The sequence below is a fragment of the Histoplasma capsulatum genome (genome assembly GCF_000150115.1).
Source record: "Histoplasma capsulatum G186AR genomic scaffold supercont2.7, whole genome shotgun sequence".
Classification (NCBI taxonomy): domain Eukaryota; kingdom Fungi; phylum Ascomycota; class Eurotiomycetes; order Onygenales; family Ajellomycetaceae; genus Histoplasma; species Histoplasma capsulatum.
In genome coordinates, this window is record NW_025544807.1 from 47 (window position 1) to 18,808 (window position 18,762).

The window sequence follows — 18,762 nt, forward strand, 5'->3', positions numbered from 1 at the left end:
TCTGATAACTTGAAGATTAGAAGATTCAGTTCTTATTCTTTAAAAAAAATACTTTATAAATACTCTGATTTCTTTACAGATATATAGTTATAAACTTTTAAATATTTAAGCTTCTTCACAGCACTATTACAGTGATGCAGTTTTATAGAATTTGAATAACTTATTCTTAAATTTAACTTAAGTATCTAAATGCAATTATAAATACAGAGTATTTAAGCTGACACAGATAAATCAATTTGTAATATAATAAACATATTATCAATTAAACAGAAATTATTGATATTATAAATTAAATCATTTATATCATCTGTATAATTTATACAATTTATTTCAATGATACTATCAACAAATTTGATACTATTCTGATAATAGTTTACAAATTAATTAAGAAAAGAAAGAGAAGAAAAATCAGAAAAAGAGATTGTATAAAAGAATTCTTATAGAAGAAGAATTGAAATAGAAGAATATCAGAGATTATACTGCAGTGAAATATAAAGTGAAAGAATATTAAAAGTTATACAGAGAAATTATTAGAGACTATATAAATATAAAATAAAATTGTGAGAAGAGAAGTGTTTTGTGAATACATGAGAGTATATAAAAAAGTGAATAGATGATAGAGAGTTGATTGTGTAAGTTAACTACTAATAAATACTAACTCATCACAATCTGTTTGTATTTTCTACTCAAATCTTCAGTTAATTTTTTATTTTTTAAATTTTTATTTATATTTTAGAGTAAGAGCTCTTTTTTTCTCTATTTTTATTTATTTATAAATATAGTTGTATTTATTTACAGTATAGAAGCAGAAGCTACTGTATTGATATACTGATTTATAAAATACTCTGATTTATTACAATAAATACAGATATTTCAGATAATTCAATCAATAATTTTTTATTCAAAGAAATCAGATATTTTTGATTATTCTATATTTATATAAAAGATTTAATTTATAGTATTTATAGAGACAGCTGATGTAATTAATATATTAATAGATATATAATTCTATCTATAATTATTATATTTTTCTTGAATAGTATTGAAGTATATAAAATTATTATTAAGTTGATATAAATAGATGCAGTAGTTATAGTAATATATAAATATAAGATATAAAATACAGAGTTTGAGCAGTTTAAAATTAATATACTGATTTAAAAAATTGATTTTAATAATATTATCTTAGTTCTGATCTTTTATTTTATATATTTTACTGTTAAAATTAGATAGATAATTCATCAGTAATATATTTCTCTGATAGTTTCTATTCAATCATTGTATTATATATATTTAAAGTATAGAGTTTAAAAATAGAATATCTAGTTGATGAAAGACTTTTTCAGAGATGTATATTTTATATATATATAACTCAATTCAAGATTGAAATTTGACTAGAGTATTTTTTTTTAATTAATTATAAATATAGTAAATTTATAAGAGCAGAGAGTCTATCACAGATTTATCTTTTTTAAACTTAGTTTTTATCTTTTATTTTCAGACTAAGTAAATCAAGAGTTTTTTCATAAATTTATTGAGAAGAGAGAGATGTTCTCTTCTTTTATATATAAAAAATATTAATATTTATATAATTTTTAATGTATTTATATTCAGATTATTCAGTTGTTATTAAAGTTTTATTATCTACAGAAATTACTGCTGAAGAAAGCTATAGAGTTTAATATTATCTTCTATAAAATTTCAGTTTTTATTTATAAAGAAGTATTTATAGAGATATTTATAGTTTATTTTATTTTTATATAAAATTATAATTCTTGATTCTGATAACTTGAAGATCAGAAAATTCAGTTCTTTTTCTTTAAAGAAAATACTTTATAGATATTCTGATCTCTTTACAGATATATAATTATAAATTTCTAAGTATTTAGATTTTTTTATAGTACTATTATAATAATGCAGCTTTGTAGAACTTGAATAACTTATTTTTAAATTTAATTTAAATATCTAGATATAATTGTAAATACAGAGTACTCAGACTAATACAGATGAATCAATTTATAATATAATAAATATATTATCAATTAAATAGAAATTACTGATATTGCAGATTAAATTATTTACATTATCTATACAGTTTATATAATTTATTTCAATAATACTATCAACAAACTTGATACTATTCTGATAACAGTTTACAAATTAATTAAGAAAAAAAAGAGAAGAAAGATTAGAAGAAAAGATTGTATAAAAAAATTTTTATAGAAAAAGAATTAAAACAGAAGAATATCAAAAATCATACTGCAGTAAAGTATAAAATAGAAAAATATTAAAAATTATATAGAGAAATTGTTAGAGACTATATAAATATGAAACAGAATTGTGAGAAGAGGAGTGTTTCATGAGTATATGAGAGTATATAAGAGAGTGAATAGATGATAGAAAGTTGATTGCATAAGTTAACTACTAATAAATGCTAATCTGTTACAAGAACTACTCTAAAATCACAAAGTCTTACAGTGGTGTGGAAAAACCATCTTTATATTGAGGTTTTGTATTTAGAAATTCCCAGTTACAGAACCAATTTTTATTGCTTTTTATACTAATATTTTTAAATTTATTTCAATAAATATTGATACTATTAATGTATTTAAAATTCTTTATATCTTATTCAATTTTTATTTTCATAATATGCTTAGTAGAGAACTCTGAGAGCTCAGAGAATAGAATTGAATAAATATAATTGATATAGAATTATATAGATATAATCAATATACAATTCACTGCTATCTCTCATCAATATATAAATTAATAAAAATCAGATAGATATAGATAATGCTGCAATTATTGCTAATAAAAAGATCAGTGAGATTGAATAGATAGATATAATCAAATAAATATCTTTGCTGATAAGAAAGTTGGTATGAATAAATATCACAATAATTGAATAGATAGTAATAGATAGCAAACTCAGGCTCATAACTGTCAGCACTGAATAAGGTCCGAATATTGATTCAAATACTAAATATTGATAAAAAGATTGAATTGCTTATTCTAACTCTGATAATTAGATCCTTAATAGTAAGAGATTACAGAATCCTTGATATGATATATCATTTCTGACACGCAGCTACTCTTCAAATTCACGGATTACAAGCCCTCTGGAGGACAAATAATCTTTTACATCCCTCACAGTGTATTCATTCCGATGGAACTAGTTTCCAGGTCAGTATGTAATAAGGAGCATATTTGAGGTGTTTAATAGTACGTACCATGCCTGCTCCTAGAGCTGCATCCGTGGTAGTTTCCATGAAAACTTCTTCAAAATGGCTAGGTTTACCGGCCCCACTGGACGCAATAACTGGAATTGTGGTAAAAGATTTCACGTCATTGATGAGTTCAATATCAAAACCGCTGTTGCTCCCATCCTTGTCGATGCAATTAAGGAGGATTTCTCCTGCCCCCATGGCCTCTACCGCCTTGATAAGCTGGTAGACATCGATATCTCGACCTTCTCTTCCCCCTTTTATGGTGCATCTGTACCAGCAGAATTCTTGACCAGCAACATTGGGATATTTCGTCTTGATCGTCCGATGCGGTGTCTCTTCAGGCGCACTAACATAAATTCGCTTCGGGTCGACACTAACTACTACGGCTTGGTTACCGTACGCTTTCGATATGGTCTCGATTGCAGTGTGACCGCTGAGGGTGCGGTTATTTTCGTAGTAATCCTCTGCAGCGATAACTGCATCGGATCCAATGCTAACCTTATCGGCCCCGGATTTGAAATACATCTTCGCGATATCCAAGGCCGAAATTCTAGAGCCGTCGTAGTCAACGGTATCCCTGATGCCTCCACCGATAGTCAATGGGACAAAAACCGTTTTCGAAGTTTGCCTCAGAATCTCCAGCATTGGGACATCTGCGACAGGGCAATGTCGGAAGGAAGTAATATTCAAAAACGTAATCTCGTCGGCACCTTGCTCATAATATCGTTTCGCCATTTCCACGGGCTTTCCTAAATTCCTTACTTGTCCTCCGCTTTGGTGTCCGCTCTTCTCACGCACGTCATATTGATCCCCCTTTGTTACTACTAAGTCACCATCATCGTTCGTACGGACGTCCAAACACGCAATAACCCGTCTCGTTAGACCGCTAGTACTTGTAACGGATGGAGGGGAGTCTAAATTTCGAATGCTTTGGCCCTTCAAGAAAAACTCAAGCGAACGGAGGCCAGCTTTGCCACTTTTCTCTGGGTGGAACTGTGTCGCAAAGATATTATCGCGGCCAACAGCGCCGATAAATGTTTCGTCTCCGTAAGTTGCAGTCGCAACCGTCCATCCTTGATCAGCAAGCGCCTTCTCATCGTGAGGAGCTGCGTATGAATGAACATAATAGTATTTGTTCTGTGGATTAAGGCCATACAGACTGGTGTATTTCTCAGGGTTTTTGCCGGAGCATATGGCTGAATTCCATCCTATGTGGGGAACACTTTTACTGGTGGAATCAAATCTTGACAAGCTGACAGGTATTAACCCCAAACCATGGACAGTTGGATCCTCTTCAGAACCTTGGCAGAGAACCTGCATGCCGACGCAGATGCCCATAAAAGGTTTGCCAGCAGCTATATGTTTTTGTATTGGCTCCAGATACCCTCCATTTGAGAGCTGCGTTATGCAATGCCCAAAGTGTCCAACACCAGGCAAAATAAGTTTCTGCAGATATGAATGTTAGCGATGTCTCCCACATCCAGGGATCAATATGCTAACGAACCTCTGCATTCTGCACATCTTCTGGCGATTGTATCCATTCGACTTGATATCCAACCTTTTCAATGGCATTGGCTAGGGACCGGATGTTGCCCGCTACATAATCTAGCAGATGGACAACTGGCATTTTGTCCAGAGTAAAAGAGCAACACTGCTATCAAATGGCTGAGCAGTGCTGATTCTTTGCCTTGGTCCCAGAAACCAATGTGCCCTGTGCACGAAGTTAATTGAGTTGGGATGAGTCACGTAGCCTTAAAATTCAACGTTAGAAAAGCTTTATTGAGGGAACCGCGTGATTGGCCAATCACGACCAAACTGGCTATGGTGGAAGATAGAGAGCGTAGCCACTACTCTCATCTCAAATCTCCAGTGGTTGGAAGCTGGTGGCCAGTCTGCATGCATCCAACAAAAATCTACATTACATGACTGCGTATACTGTACTAGTATTGTCCAATTGACTAGCTTGCAAAAATTTTAAGTGGTACTTTGGGGACCTGTAGGCGATAAGATATGGTCCCCTGGTACTGAGATTTCTTACTCGTTCCTCAAAAGTTTGATATAATTTTTTGATATTCCTCCTTGAACACAGATACACGCCGATAATACCGCTTTTATTTATATTCATATATATCTTTCTCTCTTTCTATACTTCAAAAAGGAAAGAAATGAAAAGAAAGAAAAGAGAAATGCTTACAAATTACCGAGTAAATGACGCGTGTACACTGCCATCATAATGCCAGCTCCGGATTGAATACTTCGTGGTCGTTACTAATCATAATACTAGACCTTTGGAGGTACACGAGTCCGTTACGTGGCTAGAATGCTGTTAGACCACATTGTTGTCCTATTTTTATTTGTATTTTTATTTGGAAAAGCCTTGACTTACAGGTAAAAACTGACGGAGTTTCACTCCAGCTTCTTTCAAAATTGATGCAGTCTGGGGTAAGTCAGTAGTTTGTCTTCCGGTGATTCAGGTGATTCAGGCGAATGAGTGGTAATGCAGGCACAAACCTCATTATCCATGTTATAGCTTTGCGAGTAGACCACTTCCGATATGCCAAGTTGTGCAATTTTCACACTGCAAGTGAGGCAGGGACAGCTGTAGGAATGACATAGTCAATTTTCTATTCTGGAATGCTCAGAGATGCAATCGTGGGACACTGACGTATTGCAATATAATGTAGCACCTTCGCCTATCCGTTCACGCCCGGCCTCCAATAGAGCGTTTTCTTCTGCGTGGATGCAGAGGCAGGTGGATAGTGCGGCACCACCACCCTCTCCACAGTTGCAACGAGGGCCTGGAAATAATTTAGTAAAGCTTCCCATAAGTATCTTAGGTGACTGGAAATCTCACATCCGCCTTCGTTACAGTTTTTCGTATTTCGGGGCGTCCCGTTGTATCCTGTGCTCATAACTCGCCTTCCTCGGACTAGGACACACCCTACTCGTCGCTTCATGCAATTGCTTCGTTGGGCCGCCAGGGATGCAAGTTGCATGAAATATTGATCCCAGCCAGGGCGGAGACGTCGTTCGTCGGCTAAATCCAACTCTTCCAGCGCTGAGTGAAAATCATGCAACGAAGACGACGAGTTGAACAATCGAAGCTGAGCACGGTCTGTCATGTATGTAATTCCAATATCCTTGTCGTATAGGTGCTTGTCGTTCCAAAGAACGAATTTCTCGAGGTCAGGAGGATCCAATTGCCGACGCCAAGCCCTGATATTGTTAGGACTAAGAAGATCTAGTGAAAGGCAGAAAGAATATCCAAGTACCTTTCGGAGAAGCGGCTCCATCTAAGGCTAACTGGGGCATCGACGCTTACGAGAAGGAAATAAGGTCTCATGAGGAGCCTTTCCAGCGTTGCCTCATCCCAGATATCGGTAGTAACCCAACGATCTTGCCATCTTCTTGTTACGAAATCGAGTAGTTCATCGACAGTCTGAAATACGTGAGCCCCGTTTTTAGGGCCCTGACTTCCGAAGGATGGAGGTAGCTCATTTTGTCCAAGAAGATGGTCGGGTCTATGGGAGAGTTGGAGCTGGTGGAATCCGTGTTTCTGGATTAAGTATTCAGCAACGGAGTTTTTCCCAGAGCATATTCCTAAAGACTACGTTAGTTTCTGTTTTCTATTTATTTTTCCTTCTTCTCCTTCTGCACCGGAAATGGAAAAAAAAAAAGAAAGAAAGAAAAAAAGAAGAAGAATCATAGAAACGGGGTGTTGGCAAAGAGACCTCCACATAGCCCTATTAGCATGGTTTCGGTCTAGATAATTTTTGGGGAATAGTCGGCGAAAAGAGGTGCTGATCGTTCTGTGATTTTCCGTTGCAAGTTTTAACGACATTCAATGCAATACCTCTTCAAGACAAAAGCAGGTTAATGAGGGTTCCCGATCTTATTTTCCATAACTTCAATAAAATGCTTTCTGACAACACACAAACTTACAAAAACATTTGGTATGCAACCTGATCATGTGACAAAGCTCACAACGGCCCTTGAGAGTTTCTTGGCGGCGGAGCAATCTTACATCATAACCCAACCTATCGAACATTATCTCGACTCTTCTTTGCATATACAACTCATTTTGGAGGCTATTATAACCTCTAGGTGAACATAAGGGAGCTTTGTTACTAATATCCAAGTGTTCTTTCATCGCAGCTGATGTCCCCACGAGACCATTGTTGATCACCTGTTGGAACACACAAAGCTAGGACTACGCTCTACTACAATCAGTTATTTATTTGCTGGAATTCCTATGCCAAAAAGATAAGTCCTCTTAGGATTTCAAGTCGCCTGTCGCCAACATGCAGTATACACCCTTCGCCTCTGATATAGAACTTCCTTTCTATACGTCCTTAGCTTCGCTGAAGATAAACCATGACAAACTTGATGACTCCGCTCGTAAGCTGCTTGGGCTTTATGAGATCAGATCTGCTGATCGCCCGGAGGCTTCATGCCGTATGCAAATTCATGGAACTGCGTTGACCCGAGATGAGTAAGTAGAACCATTACTGGCAAAAGTGTGATGTTTACTCACAACCTCCATTGCACAGAGTACCATTTGGCTACTATAGGGCAGAAGGGATGATAAAGAATGTCAACACCATTGAAGAATACCACAATATTGACAGGAATGCCCTTTTGCTACAAACTGGAAAGATGGTACGCATCACCCCGCATACTGAGACTAACGTTTGTACTGAGGGTGATCCGCTGGGAATAGATATGGGATGCAATCAATGATGAGACCATTTATTCATGCCCATCCTTGTTAGTTTCATTCATTGTGCTTTCATTTGCGGATCTGAAAAAGTATAAATTTTCATATTGGTTTGCTTTTCCTGCAATCCATTCCGCACCGTCATGGACATCCGTAATGGATCCGAAGCCGTTGACAGGCAACGAAAGTTCTACCCTCGTTGACGCAGTTCAAACATGGCGATATGGAGTTGATGCCCGCCAACACGGGTTCTTTCTTGCTAGGAAGGATTGGCACATGGTCAACAGTCCATCGGACGGCGCTGTGTTTAACAAAGAGCATGTCGATAACCAGCAATCTTTATCACCAATTGCTAAAGAACTCGGCTTTTCCTGGAAAATTTCATCCATTTCAGACTTTGAAACCGGATTTTTCCGCGATGCTTTGCCTGAGGATTGTTTTGTGTGCTTCGCTGATCCATCGAACTACCCAGATGCTCCAGGTTGGATGTTGAGGAACCTGTTGGTTCTCGTCCGCCAGCGATGGAAGCTTAACGAAGTCTACATTCTTAGATATCGTGATGTTCAATCGAAAAGGGATCAAGGGCGAAGTGTTGTCTTAAAATTGAGATCAGATACAGCTCATCCCGACCCGAATGACTCGCGGCTCGGGTCTCAAATGCCCATGCCCAAAGTCACTGGGTGGGAACGAAACGCTGCGGGGAAATTAACCGGAAGAGTCACTAACCTCACAGAATATATGGATCCTAGAAGGTTTGTCTCATGATTTTGTATTATTTTAAAAGCACCTTTGAACAAAGCGTTTCTAACGAGAGGAAACAGGCTGGCTGATCAATCGGTGGACCTGAATTTGAAACTTATGAAGTGGAGGATCAGCCCTAACCTGAATCTCGAGAATATTAAAAATACAAAATGTCTCCTGCTGGGCGCAGGGACTCTGGGAAGCTACGTTGCGCGCAATTTATTGGTGAGAACAGCAAGGTCTCTTATATGCAGCTCAATAACTGATGCTGGGGGGTATAGGGATGGGGTGTTCGAAAAATTACGTTTGTAGATAATGGAACAGTGTCATTCTCCAACCCCGTGAGACAACCACTTTTTGGATTTAATGACTGCTTGGGAGGGGGGGCTAAAAAAGCCCTTCGCGCAGCCGCCGCTCTTGAAGAAATCTATCCAGGTGTCGACGCATCTGGTTATGTGCTCTCCGTCCCAATGCCAGGCCATCCAATAACCGATGCTTCGAAGGCCGAACTAGAATTTAAAGAACTCAAGAAGCTCGTTGATGAACACGATGCGATCTTTGTTCTGTTGGATACTCGAGAGGCCCGGTGGTTACCAACCGTCATGGGAAAGGCAACCGGGAAGATAGTGATGAATGCAGCGCTGGGTTTCGACACGTATGTTGTAATGCGTCACGGGGTTGAAAATTGCTCGGCGCCAGAGACAGAACTGGGATGTTACTTTTGTAATGATGTTGTTGCTCCAGCTGATGTGAGTCATTGTCCCAATTTATAAATGTGTATTCTGTGCTAACTCCATTTTAAGTCTATTAAGGACCAAACATTAGACCAGCAATGCACAGTAACTCGTCCCGGTATAGCTGCAATAGCATCTGCTTTGTTAGTTGAGTTGTTTGTATCTGTTTTGCAGCATCCAGGTGGTCCAGCAGCTCCTGCATCCATCCCCAAACAAGAAAGTCGGATCGATCACCCTCTTGGAATTGTACCTCATCAAATTAGAGGCTTCTTGTCTAATTTTTCGAACGTGATCGTGTCCGGGAAGAGCTACAACTGTTGTAGTGCTTGTTCGGGTAACATAATGGATGCCTACAAAAACCATGGGTGGGATTTCGTTCGTAAGGCAGTAAATGAACGTGATTATGTTGAAGAGTTGAGCGGTTTGAAAGAGGTAAGTCTCTCCTTGAAAAAACGGGTTGTAATTGGAACTAAATTCCACAGATCCAGCGTGTAGCCGAAGAGGCCTCAGCTTCCATTGATTTCGAGTCGAGCGATTTCGAAGAAGGCGATGGAGAAATGATTTAGGATATAAGAATAAATGACTAATGCATACATATTCTTTGCATGCCAATTTCTGGGCACAGATAATACGCCACTGTGGGTTTAACTGCTGTTTGATCCGTATGAACTAGAGGTGCGGAGGACGGCGTCTTTGGCAGCATTTTGTTTCCGTCTTAAACCAATAAAGTATGCCTCTTTTGATTCCTAGAAGAAAAGTTAGCAAGAGATCAAAGCCAGCGGACTTCCTGTAAACATACACTACGAGACGATTCTGGTTTCTCCCGATGGACGGTCTGGAATAGTTCTTTCAACTGCTTTTCCAGTGCCTTATCTTCGGCCCCTTGATAGAACTTGCAAACGAAATGACCCCCGGTTTTTAAAACGTTGAAACTAAATTCGAGCGCCGCTCTACAGAGGTCCTGTTTCAGGGTTTTCTCATTAGTAACGGGAAGAAAGAAAGACTGATAGGAGATTAGTTTCAATCATACCATGCTTCCGGCATGATCTCGAAAGCTCATTCCGCTCGTGTTCATCATCCTGCGATATGGGTCACTAAGGCTTTTCTTCCAGAAACCAGTTGTTTGTTCCCAGGGGGCAGACATGTCGCTTAGCACCACATCAACTGTTTTATCCCCGACAGCAACATCGGGGATAGTTTCATTGGCCCCATCTGCCTGTGTAATGTGCGAACTAGCACTTCGTTCCCGATCAATGTATCCTTCAATTTCTTCGACTTCGTCATCGGTCTTTGGCTGCGAACGTTGATCGGCATTCTTGAAGTGGTTGAGGCTTTGTGCTCGTCCACGATTAGGGTTTCGTAGAAATTCTCGGACATAAGCTTGTATCTGCAGCGAGAGGAAGTTTCCTTGGATAGTCGAGACACCTTTCGGAGGTTGAGCAGGAATTATATCCACCCCAACTACACGACCGTTTGGCTGAGTGAGATCCACGGCAACCTGGAAGACAATGATTAGAACCTTTGAAGGATGGAAGGAAGAGGGAAAATGGGGCAGTCGAACCTGTGACCAAGATCCAGGGGCATAACCCTTATCAAGTCAGTCGAATCCAAGAGATGTTGTTAAATAAAGAGGTAGTCAGTCATTCATACCAAATCTACTACGCTTTGACCGGGCTTAAATATTTTGTATCTGTCATTGATCTGTCGAAGTCAATCATCAGGCCAGGGCAGCACAAACGTGGACATTGAAGGGACGGCACCTGTAGAAGTTTAAACGCTGCACGGCTTTTCAATCCTTTCACGCCTGCTTCTCTTGAGTATTTGTCCTTCGCTTGCCGAGCTTGCCATCGCTTCGACGACGAATATCTTTTCGATATCTCAATTAGTTCCCGCGGTTTCCTCCCCAAACTTTTGCCGGATGGCAGCCACACATGGTAAGAAAGAAAGAGATTAAGGAATTTCATATGGGATTGGGGAATCGAGTTTGAATTGTGTAGAGTTAACAATTCTCTGCCAATTGGTGAATCTTCAAAAACTCGATCACTGAATATTATCACGTGCTTAAATTCATGGTGTCAACGAAGAGCAACAACAGTAATTAGCTAGCCATTCTTTCTCTTAGCATACATATAGACATGGGTAGGTTCATATGAAAGCTTTCTGAGAAGGGCTGACCTCGTCTGTCCAGCAGAGTTATTTAACACGTCATTAAGATGCTGCCATTTTCTATATAGGAGTTTTCTAACTATGAGCAGCTCGAATATTCCGTCGTAGAGGAGATATATCTGCATATGCTTCTAATCCTCGACCACCACCAAGCCGTCGACCGGGCGCACCTAAGCCCAGTTGACCTCCCCCGAGGGCTCGAAAGCCAGTCAGAACCCGCCTTCTATCTTTACTGGATTCCCCAAATCCTTGTTCATCATCATCATCAAACAACGTGCCCTCTGGCTTCCTCGGCAGAAACCTCCGTTTGGTCCCCGCATTTTTATTTGTAGTTGACGTTGAGGGTTCGTTTTGTCGTTTTGTGGGTTGCGTGTTTTCGTGATCATCATCAGAATTCACCATAACGGATACATTTTGCGACTTTGGTGGGGGTCTCCGTTTCGTCGCCTTTGTGGCTTTTGGGTGAGAGGGTTTGCTAGATTTTGACCGGTTATCTTCAACATCCTCCTTCATCCTTTTCACTGGCTTACGGACGTGCTCTAAATCCGAATCGCTCGCCGACATGCCGGAAGATTCTGCCGTAGTACTGGTTCGATTCAGGAATGGCGTTGTGGAGAAAGTTGACTTCTCGCCAGGAACAGCAGGCATCCTGCTCATTCTCTGGTGAGCTACGGCTGCTCCTGGAGTGGTTATCGCTACATCCGACTCAAACCTAGACGTGCTTCTCTTCCGTCTCTGGTCTTCTTGCGGTGATCCAGCATCATCCAGTATTGTGGGCTGGTCTAAGGTGCTGTCATCTTTTGACTGACGTAATTTATTTCGAAGAGTAGTCAGCTTGTTTTCAAGAACGAGTCGATGACGCGCCCACTCGAGCGCTTCAGTCTTCATGTCATTCTGGATTTTTTCCCGTTCACGCCTCTCTCTAGTAAGCTCCTTGTTCAATTCCCCAAGTTCGGTAAGAATTTTGCTGTCCACCTCATTTTGTTCCACATCCTTCAGCCGTGCCTTCTCTAACGCATTTTTCTCACTTTGAAGCTCAACTTCGAGCGAGCGAAGCTGGCGTTCTAGCGAGAGCTTCTCCGACATCAAAGCTTGGTGAGACAAAGCCTGCGATTTCAGCTGCTCAATTTCGTGTTTTAAATTGGATATCTCCCGCGTCATGGCTCGCTTTTCGGCTAGCAGTTTACTCGAGTCGGCTGCCGTCACCTGTAGTTCGTTTATGTTCGACTATGGAGGTATCAGTATGGGTCTTATCACTGTACATCCGAATGCTTGCCTTTAAATGCTCGATTTCCCTTAACTGGACTCGGAGAGAATTTCGTAAGGAGTCAATCTCATTCCGTGCTTGCTTCAGCTGCTCCTGCGCTTCCGAACCAATCTTCTCTGCTCTTGCCAGATGGGTCTTCACATCCTCAACTTCGGAACATAGATCGTCTTTGTCATGGCTCGCAAGTAAGGCTTGGACGCGCATGATCCGATTCTTCTCATCGCCGATAATTAATTTTGTATGACAGAGAGCTTTCTCATATTCTGTCTCAAGACGCGCACTGGCCGGAGAAAGCAGCTAACACATGTTTTGTGAGCAAGTGAAAGTAAATTGAACAAGCGATAGGTGACCTACCTCCGAATCTTGTAGAACTGCCGAGCTCCTTTGCTTTCGTGATGCCATTAGCACTAGATTATTTCACTAGTTATTTCTGAAAAAATCGCCTGCCAGTTTGACAAATGCTAGAGCTCTCTGCTGGCACTTGCAATCCGTTGCTCGATCGGGTGGTGTGGTTGGATTAATAATCCATGACCCAGGCGATGAATGATGATGATTGGACGTTCAGGGATCGCACCAGAGTGCTTCGTAGTCTCGCTCCGTACACAGTGGCCATTACCCACCAAGTTTCAAAAGCTTCGAACAGGTGTTTGGTCGCCTTACTTTCTTTTGAAGTGAAAGAGATTAGCCATGAGGGCTCTCTCTATATACACGGCATTGATTTGCCTAGTGATCTCTTCTACTGCCAAATCTACTGCTGACAAGTACGAAACCTACCAAACTCGGGCAAAATTGAGCACCCCAATTGAACTTGATGATCAGTCGTATGATGACCTGACATCGAAACCACGCGACTACCATGTTGCCATAATCCTCACCGCTGCAGATGCGAAATATGGGTGCCAGGTTTGCCGCGAAGTTCAACCCGAATGGGATCTCCTCGCCCGAAGCTGGACTAAAGGCGTCCGTCAGGACTCACCTAGATTACTTTTCGGTACTCTGGACTTCTCTCGGGGAAGGGATACTTTTCAGAAGGTTAGTGAGTCATCTATTAAGTAAAACTATTTATACCTTTTAACTGACTATTGCATTGATAGCTTATGCTTCAAACGGCGCCGATTTTAATGTTCTTCCCTCCTACCGTTGGCTCTGGGGCGAAAGCAGATGGCTCCCCTATCCGATATGATATCACGGGGTATAGAATACATCCTCATTCTACTCTGAAGTCCATTGCTAACTATTTACAAGGCCGCTATCCGCAGACCAGATATTCAATTGGATGAATCGATACCTCCCAGAAGGCCATAGACCGCCTATTGTCCGTCCCATAAACTATGGACGAATCATGACAACAACGACATTAGTCCTCGGTTCTATAACTCTCTTTACCGCGTCGTCACGATTTATTGTACCTATTATCCAAAACAGAAACCTGTGGGCCGCAATAAGCCTGATCGCGATCCTCATTTTCTCCAGCGGACATATGTTCAACCACATCAGAAAGGTGCCTTATGTGGCACCGGATGGAAAGGGGGGTATCAGCTATTTTGCCCCTGGCTTTTCGAACCAATTTGGTTTGGAAACTCAAATTGTTGCAGCTTTATGTATGTTTCCCCGGCCAATACGTCCAGCATACCATTTACATTTTCTCAATTACATTGTCTAATATTTGATAATGCATAGATGCTATCCTCTCATTCGCTACGATTTTCCTTGCAGTGAAGGTCCCTCGAATTGTGGATCCTAAATCGCAGAAAGTGAACGTGATTGTTTGGGGTTCTGTTGTCTTTGTTATGTATAGCTTCCTCCTCAGCATGTTCCGTTCCAAAAGTGGTGGTTATCCATTGTTTCTCCCTCCATTTTAATGGAAAAAGGTATAGCTTAATGAACCAATAGATGGAATTAATAGAATTTCTGGGGTGGATTTGCAAGATAATCTCTTGGTTCACAATGATGTTACCCAACATTAAACAGCATAGATTAAGTGATACCGGCCTAATTCTGTCAGACAGATGTTATTTACTGAGTAATCCTATGTGAATGATATGCTCTTTGTAATAATGGTAAAACATTTCTATCAGCTACCGCCGACACCATGCTGTAGAGGGGATGAACCACCAATAACATTTGGTTCTTTGAAGAGAGAGGAGAGAATGCAGGTCACATGATAAACCCGCTGGTTAATTAACATCATCATCTTCATGCCAACCCAAGGATACTGCAAAAGAAATGTGGAATTCCGCAAACCCCTAACACCCTATCGCAGTTACATAGGGCCGTTGCGAACTTGGCTGGATACGGAACCCGTCGCATACTCTCGGTTTGCAACGATGCTCCTCAATCGACCAGCCAAGTATCAGGCGAATGAATCTGGAACCGGTGGTACTACGTACCTGATATTAATCCAGGTCGTTTCTCGAGTCTTGACATTTCTCGCAAACCAAGTTCTTCTACGGTACCTCTCCCCAGGAATATTAGGAGTTGCTACCCAACTAGAACTTTATGCTGTCACCACGCTCTACTTCTCTCGTGAAAGCCTTAGATTTGCTCTCCAACGACAGCCTGCGAGTCCGCAACGATCGATCCCCACAAGCGCTGCGGAAAGAGCTCATCCCCAGAAGCCTGGAGAACCGAAATCTGGCAACTATCAGGAAGATACCCAAGCTGTCGTGAATCTTTCTTACCTAGCTGTTGCAATAGGTGGCCCTCTGATATATCTTCTGGGCTTGTTTTATTCTCGATTTGCCAATCATGATGTCGTCAAAGTGCCATTTTTCGAAAGCAGCCTCAAAGTAACCGGTTTTGCATGCTTTTTAGAACTATTGACAGAACCGTGTTTTGCTGTAGTCCAACACAGAATGCTTTATAAAATAAGAGCATTAGCTGAAACAACAGCTGCCGTTATGAAAGCCTCGACCACCTGTGGGATCAGTATATGGGCATCTCAACGGGGAATGGATATAGGCGTTTTACCCTTCGCTGTGGGCCAAACAGCTTATGCATTTACCCTTCTTTTTGCCTATTTCTTCACTATTGGCTCATATTCAATCCGAAATGGTTTCTCGGTATTTCCTCTTGCCATCCGCCACCGGTCAGTAACTCCCCGATATCGAGCACACATGAGCCTAACGGCTTTCTAGGGACACAACCAACTACTTTTTGAACCTTTTCTCTATCCCTTTATTCTCCCTCAGCATCAATATATACGCTCAGTCGGTGGTAAAGCATATCCTCACCCAAGGTGACTCAGTGGCGCTTGCTGCGTTTTCAACCCTTGAGGAGCAAGGCCTGTATGCGTTGGCCTCCAACTATGGAAGTCTTGTTGCAAGAATTATTTTCCAGCCTATTGAGGAAAGCTCCCGGAATGTGTTTGGAAAGCTTCTCACCACCAGCAAAACAAAACCGGCAACAACACAGAGCCTGAAGCGGGCCAAGTCATACCTCTGTGATATCCTCCATGCTTACGGTATTTTTTCGATAATCATCTGTGCCTTGGGTCCAAACATAGCCCCGCAGCTGCTCAGGCTCCTCATAGGCTCTCAGTGGTCACGTCCTGGCATCTTTAGCCTCCTCTCCAACTACTGCTATTACATTCCGTTGCTAGCATTCAATGGCATTACCGAGGCCTTCATCGCATCTACGGCGACACATTCAGAGCTACGGCAACAGTCCGGCTGGATGGGCGCTTGCTCTGCTGGATTCATTACTGCGGCCTATTTGTTTTTGAGGATAGGGAAATTTGGTTCTCGCGGAATAATATGGGCGAACTCCATGAACTTGACTCTCCGCATCATTTGGAGCTCCTGGTTCATTAAAAAATATTTCCGAGATCGCAAAGACGGTTTTAAGATAACGGAAGCGCTACCAAACTACGAATCTGTTGCGGTTGGTGTTGGCGCCTACGCTGCCATGTGGGCGCTGCAACCCGGCCCTGAATCTGAGCTTTGGGACATCTTCAGAATGCTCCTTGTTGGAGGAATTTTTGCGGTCTCCATGTAAGTTCCATGTTAGCACCTTACTTTTCCCCATAAATATTCGTTTCTAACCAACAAACAATGAAAATAATAAAGTCTATTTCTTGAGAGGAGCTATCTCATTGAACAGTACCGCAAGTACAAAATGGTATAAGTCAGAATTCGGATGATAAATAAATCTAATCATCAAACTTGATTTTGGTGGCCGTTTTCATGGTGTCAGCCTCCCTGAAAAACGCGCCATAAGAATCGTGTTGCTTCTTTTTCACGGTGGTACCGAATTTTAAGAGTGCTTCGGGTATATCTTGGTTAGCTCCCTTCAAGATATTAACTAATCTAACTTGATGTTAGCATTTTCCAGTAACATGACTATGACAAATAATATCCCACACTTACCCTCCAGACAATGCTTTATCATTCTCGGTGAACATCGTAATCGCCAACCCATCCGAACCAGCCCGACCAGTCCTAATATAGCAGTTAGGTATATCAGCAGCATAATAGCTCTGTATAGGGTGGTGGTCTTACCTTCCAATTCGATGGACATAGTCTTCAACTGTCAAGGGAAATGTGACATTTAGGACTAGCTTGACGGCTGGAATGTCTAGTCCACGAGCGGCCACATCTGTAGCAACCAGAACAGGTACAGAACCTGATTTGAATGCATTCAGGCTGTTGAAGCGTTCTGTCTGGTTCATGTCACCATGAATACCCGCAACCTTGAAACCCTTAGAACGGATAAATCGCTCAATACGAGTCGCCTCCTTTTTGTAAAGACAGAATACCAACACTTTATCCATAGCATTCCTGCCCCTTTGATATTGGTTCAATAAGGACAGAAGCCGACTCTCTTTATTCTCTGGTTTTACAACCTCCACAATTTGCTTGATCCTCGTGTTAGCACGGATGTCGGAAGAGAGATCGCCTCCAATCGTAACCGTGACTGGCTCTTTCATAAAGGTAGTCGCGAGCTTCCGTACACTAATAGGCCAAGTTGCGGTGAACATAACTGTCTGGCGTTTCCTTGACGAAGGCATGGTGCTTACGATATCTTTGATATCTTGCTCGAACCCTTTATCCAGCATCCTGTCGGCTTCATCTAACACAAGGTACTTCACTTTTTTCAAGTTCAAGGACTCGTCACTGTGAAAATCCTTTAACCTCCCTGGTGTTGCAACAATAACGGACGCTTTCTTCAGTGCACGGCGTTGATCGTCCTTCGAGGCACCTCCGTATATGCATGCTAGGCCTACGCCATTCGGGGTGAACTTGACTAGCTGGTCATAAATTTGCATTGCCAGCTCTCTAGTAGGTGTAATGATAACAGCAGAGATTCGGAATGATGAGTGAGAAGCATTGATTTCCAACACCTTCCGAATACACGGGACGCCGAAGGCCAATGTTTTCCCACTTCCGGTTTCAGCGACACCGATGACATCTCTGCCTGCGAATAAATATGGCCAGGTGACTGATTGAATTGGGGTCGGTTTTGAAAAGTGCTCTAGAGGCCCATACAGCTGATTAGAATCTGAAGGCAGGTAAGAGAACGCGGTGATAGGACGTAAAGTCTCTTTGATCGAGGGATCCGAAATCTGAATGGTATTGGACTTGAGGAAGTCATCAATCTCAGACTGAGGCACCGCATCCAGTTCGGCAGATTGGACGTAGGGAGGTTGCTCAGGTTTAGCATCTCCCTTGGACTTTTTTTTTGGTCTAGAAGAACGCTCTGAATTAGATTCCATATTCCGACTCCGTTTAGCCATGTTTTCCGTCAGTCCGGGATTGTACTGATAATGGAAAAAGTTGCTGAAACGGACTCTGCGAGTGTAGGGTTGCAATTTAACCAATCAATGCTATACACGATGAAAATAGCCAAATACCCACCTTAGGGTAAAGAGGGAAACAGACTTAACAACGTCACTCTCAAGTGATGCATTGT

The 18,762-nt window shown here is 41.2% G+C and overlaps 8 protein-coding genes across 8 annotated transcripts; 3 read left to right on the forward strand and 5 right to left on the reverse strand.

Annotated features, from left to right (window-relative positions):
- Positions 1-3,083: 3,083 nt before the first annotated feature.
- On the reverse strand, positions 3,084-4,904 carry HCBG_05284 (imidazole glycerol phosphate synthase hisHF; the record flags this gene model as incomplete). The annotated part of the gene is made up of 3 exons (XM_045432333.1): positions 3,084-3,172; positions 3,231-4,673; positions 4,732-4,904. The coding sequence occupies 3 exons, from the start codon at positions 4,852-4,854 to the stop codon at positions 3,089-3,091; spliced, it is 1,650 nt and encodes a 549-aa protein (XP_045286449.1).
- A 217-nt stretch (positions 4,905-5,121) lies between these two features.
- HCBG_05285 (deoxycytidylate deaminase) lies at positions 5,122-7,129 on the reverse strand (the record flags this gene model as incomplete). Its single annotated transcript, XM_045432334.1, has 7 exons — positions 5,122-5,542; positions 5,614-5,664; positions 5,739-5,826; positions 5,893-6,025; positions 6,082-6,443; positions 6,500-6,827; positions 6,959-7,129. The coding sequence occupies 7 exons, from the start codon at positions 6,978-6,980 to the stop codon at positions 5,456-5,458; spliced, it is 1,071 nt and encodes a 356-aa protein (XP_045286450.1).
- Positions 7,130-7,302: 173 nt separating this feature from the next.
- Positions 7,303-10,494, forward strand: HCBG_05286 (uncharacterized protein; the record flags this gene model as incomplete). Its single annotated transcript, XM_045432335.1, has 7 exons — positions 7,303-7,719; positions 7,778-7,886; positions 7,948-8,696; positions 8,766-8,910; positions 8,967-9,434; positions 9,489-9,851; positions 9,902-10,494. The coding sequence occupies 7 exons, from the start codon at positions 7,529-7,531 to the stop codon at positions 9,983-9,985; spliced, it is 2,109 nt and encodes a 702-aa protein (XP_045286451.1).
- On the reverse strand, positions 9,845-11,392 carry HCBG_05287 (cell division cycle protein; the record flags this gene model as incomplete). Its single annotated transcript, XM_045432336.1, has 6 exons — positions 9,845-10,165; positions 10,219-10,380; positions 10,450-10,917; positions 10,981-11,007; positions 11,070-11,120; positions 11,180-11,392. 6 exons carry the CDS (start codon positions 11,381-11,383, stop codon positions 10,064-10,066), a joined length of 1,014 nt encoding a protein of 337 aa, XP_045286452.1.
- A 220-nt stretch (positions 11,393-11,612) lies between these two features.
- HCBG_05288 (uncharacterized protein) lies at positions 11,613-13,288 on the reverse strand (the record flags this gene model as incomplete). The annotated part of the gene is made up of 3 exons (XM_045432337.1): positions 11,613-12,812; positions 12,862-13,149; positions 13,207-13,288. The coding sequence occupies 3 exons, from the start codon at positions 13,252-13,254 to the stop codon at positions 11,661-11,663; spliced, it is 1,488 nt and encodes a 495-aa protein (XP_045286453.1).
- A 216-nt stretch (positions 13,289-13,504) lies between these two features.
- On the forward strand, positions 13,505-14,714 carry HCBG_05289 (dolichyl-diphosphooligosaccharide-protein glycotransferase; the record flags this gene model as incomplete). Its single annotated transcript, XM_045432338.1, has 4 exons — positions 13,505-13,884; positions 13,947-14,044; positions 14,098-14,453; positions 14,533-14,714. 4 exons carry the CDS (start codon positions 13,540-13,542, stop codon positions 14,712-14,714), a joined length of 981 nt encoding a protein of 326 aa, XP_045286454.1.
- Positions 14,715-15,179: 465 nt separating this feature from the next.
- On the forward strand, positions 15,180-16,848 carry HCBG_05290 (rft domain-containing protein; the record flags this gene model as incomplete). The annotated part of the gene is made up of 2 exons (XM_045432339.1): positions 15,180-15,940; positions 15,990-16,848. The coding sequence occupies 2 exons, from the start codon at positions 15,180-15,182 to the stop codon at positions 16,846-16,848; spliced, it is 1,620 nt and encodes a 539-aa protein (XP_045286455.1).
- HCBG_05291 (ATP-dependent RNA helicase DBP3) lies at positions 16,806-18,721 on the reverse strand (the record flags this gene model as incomplete). The annotated part of the gene is made up of 3 exons (XM_045432340.1): positions 16,806-17,159; positions 17,220-17,291; positions 17,352-18,721. 3 exons carry the CDS (start codon positions 18,584-18,586, stop codon positions 17,003-17,005), a joined length of 1,464 nt encoding a protein of 487 aa, XP_045286456.1.
- Between the last annotated feature and the right edge of the window lie 41 nt (positions 18,722-18,762).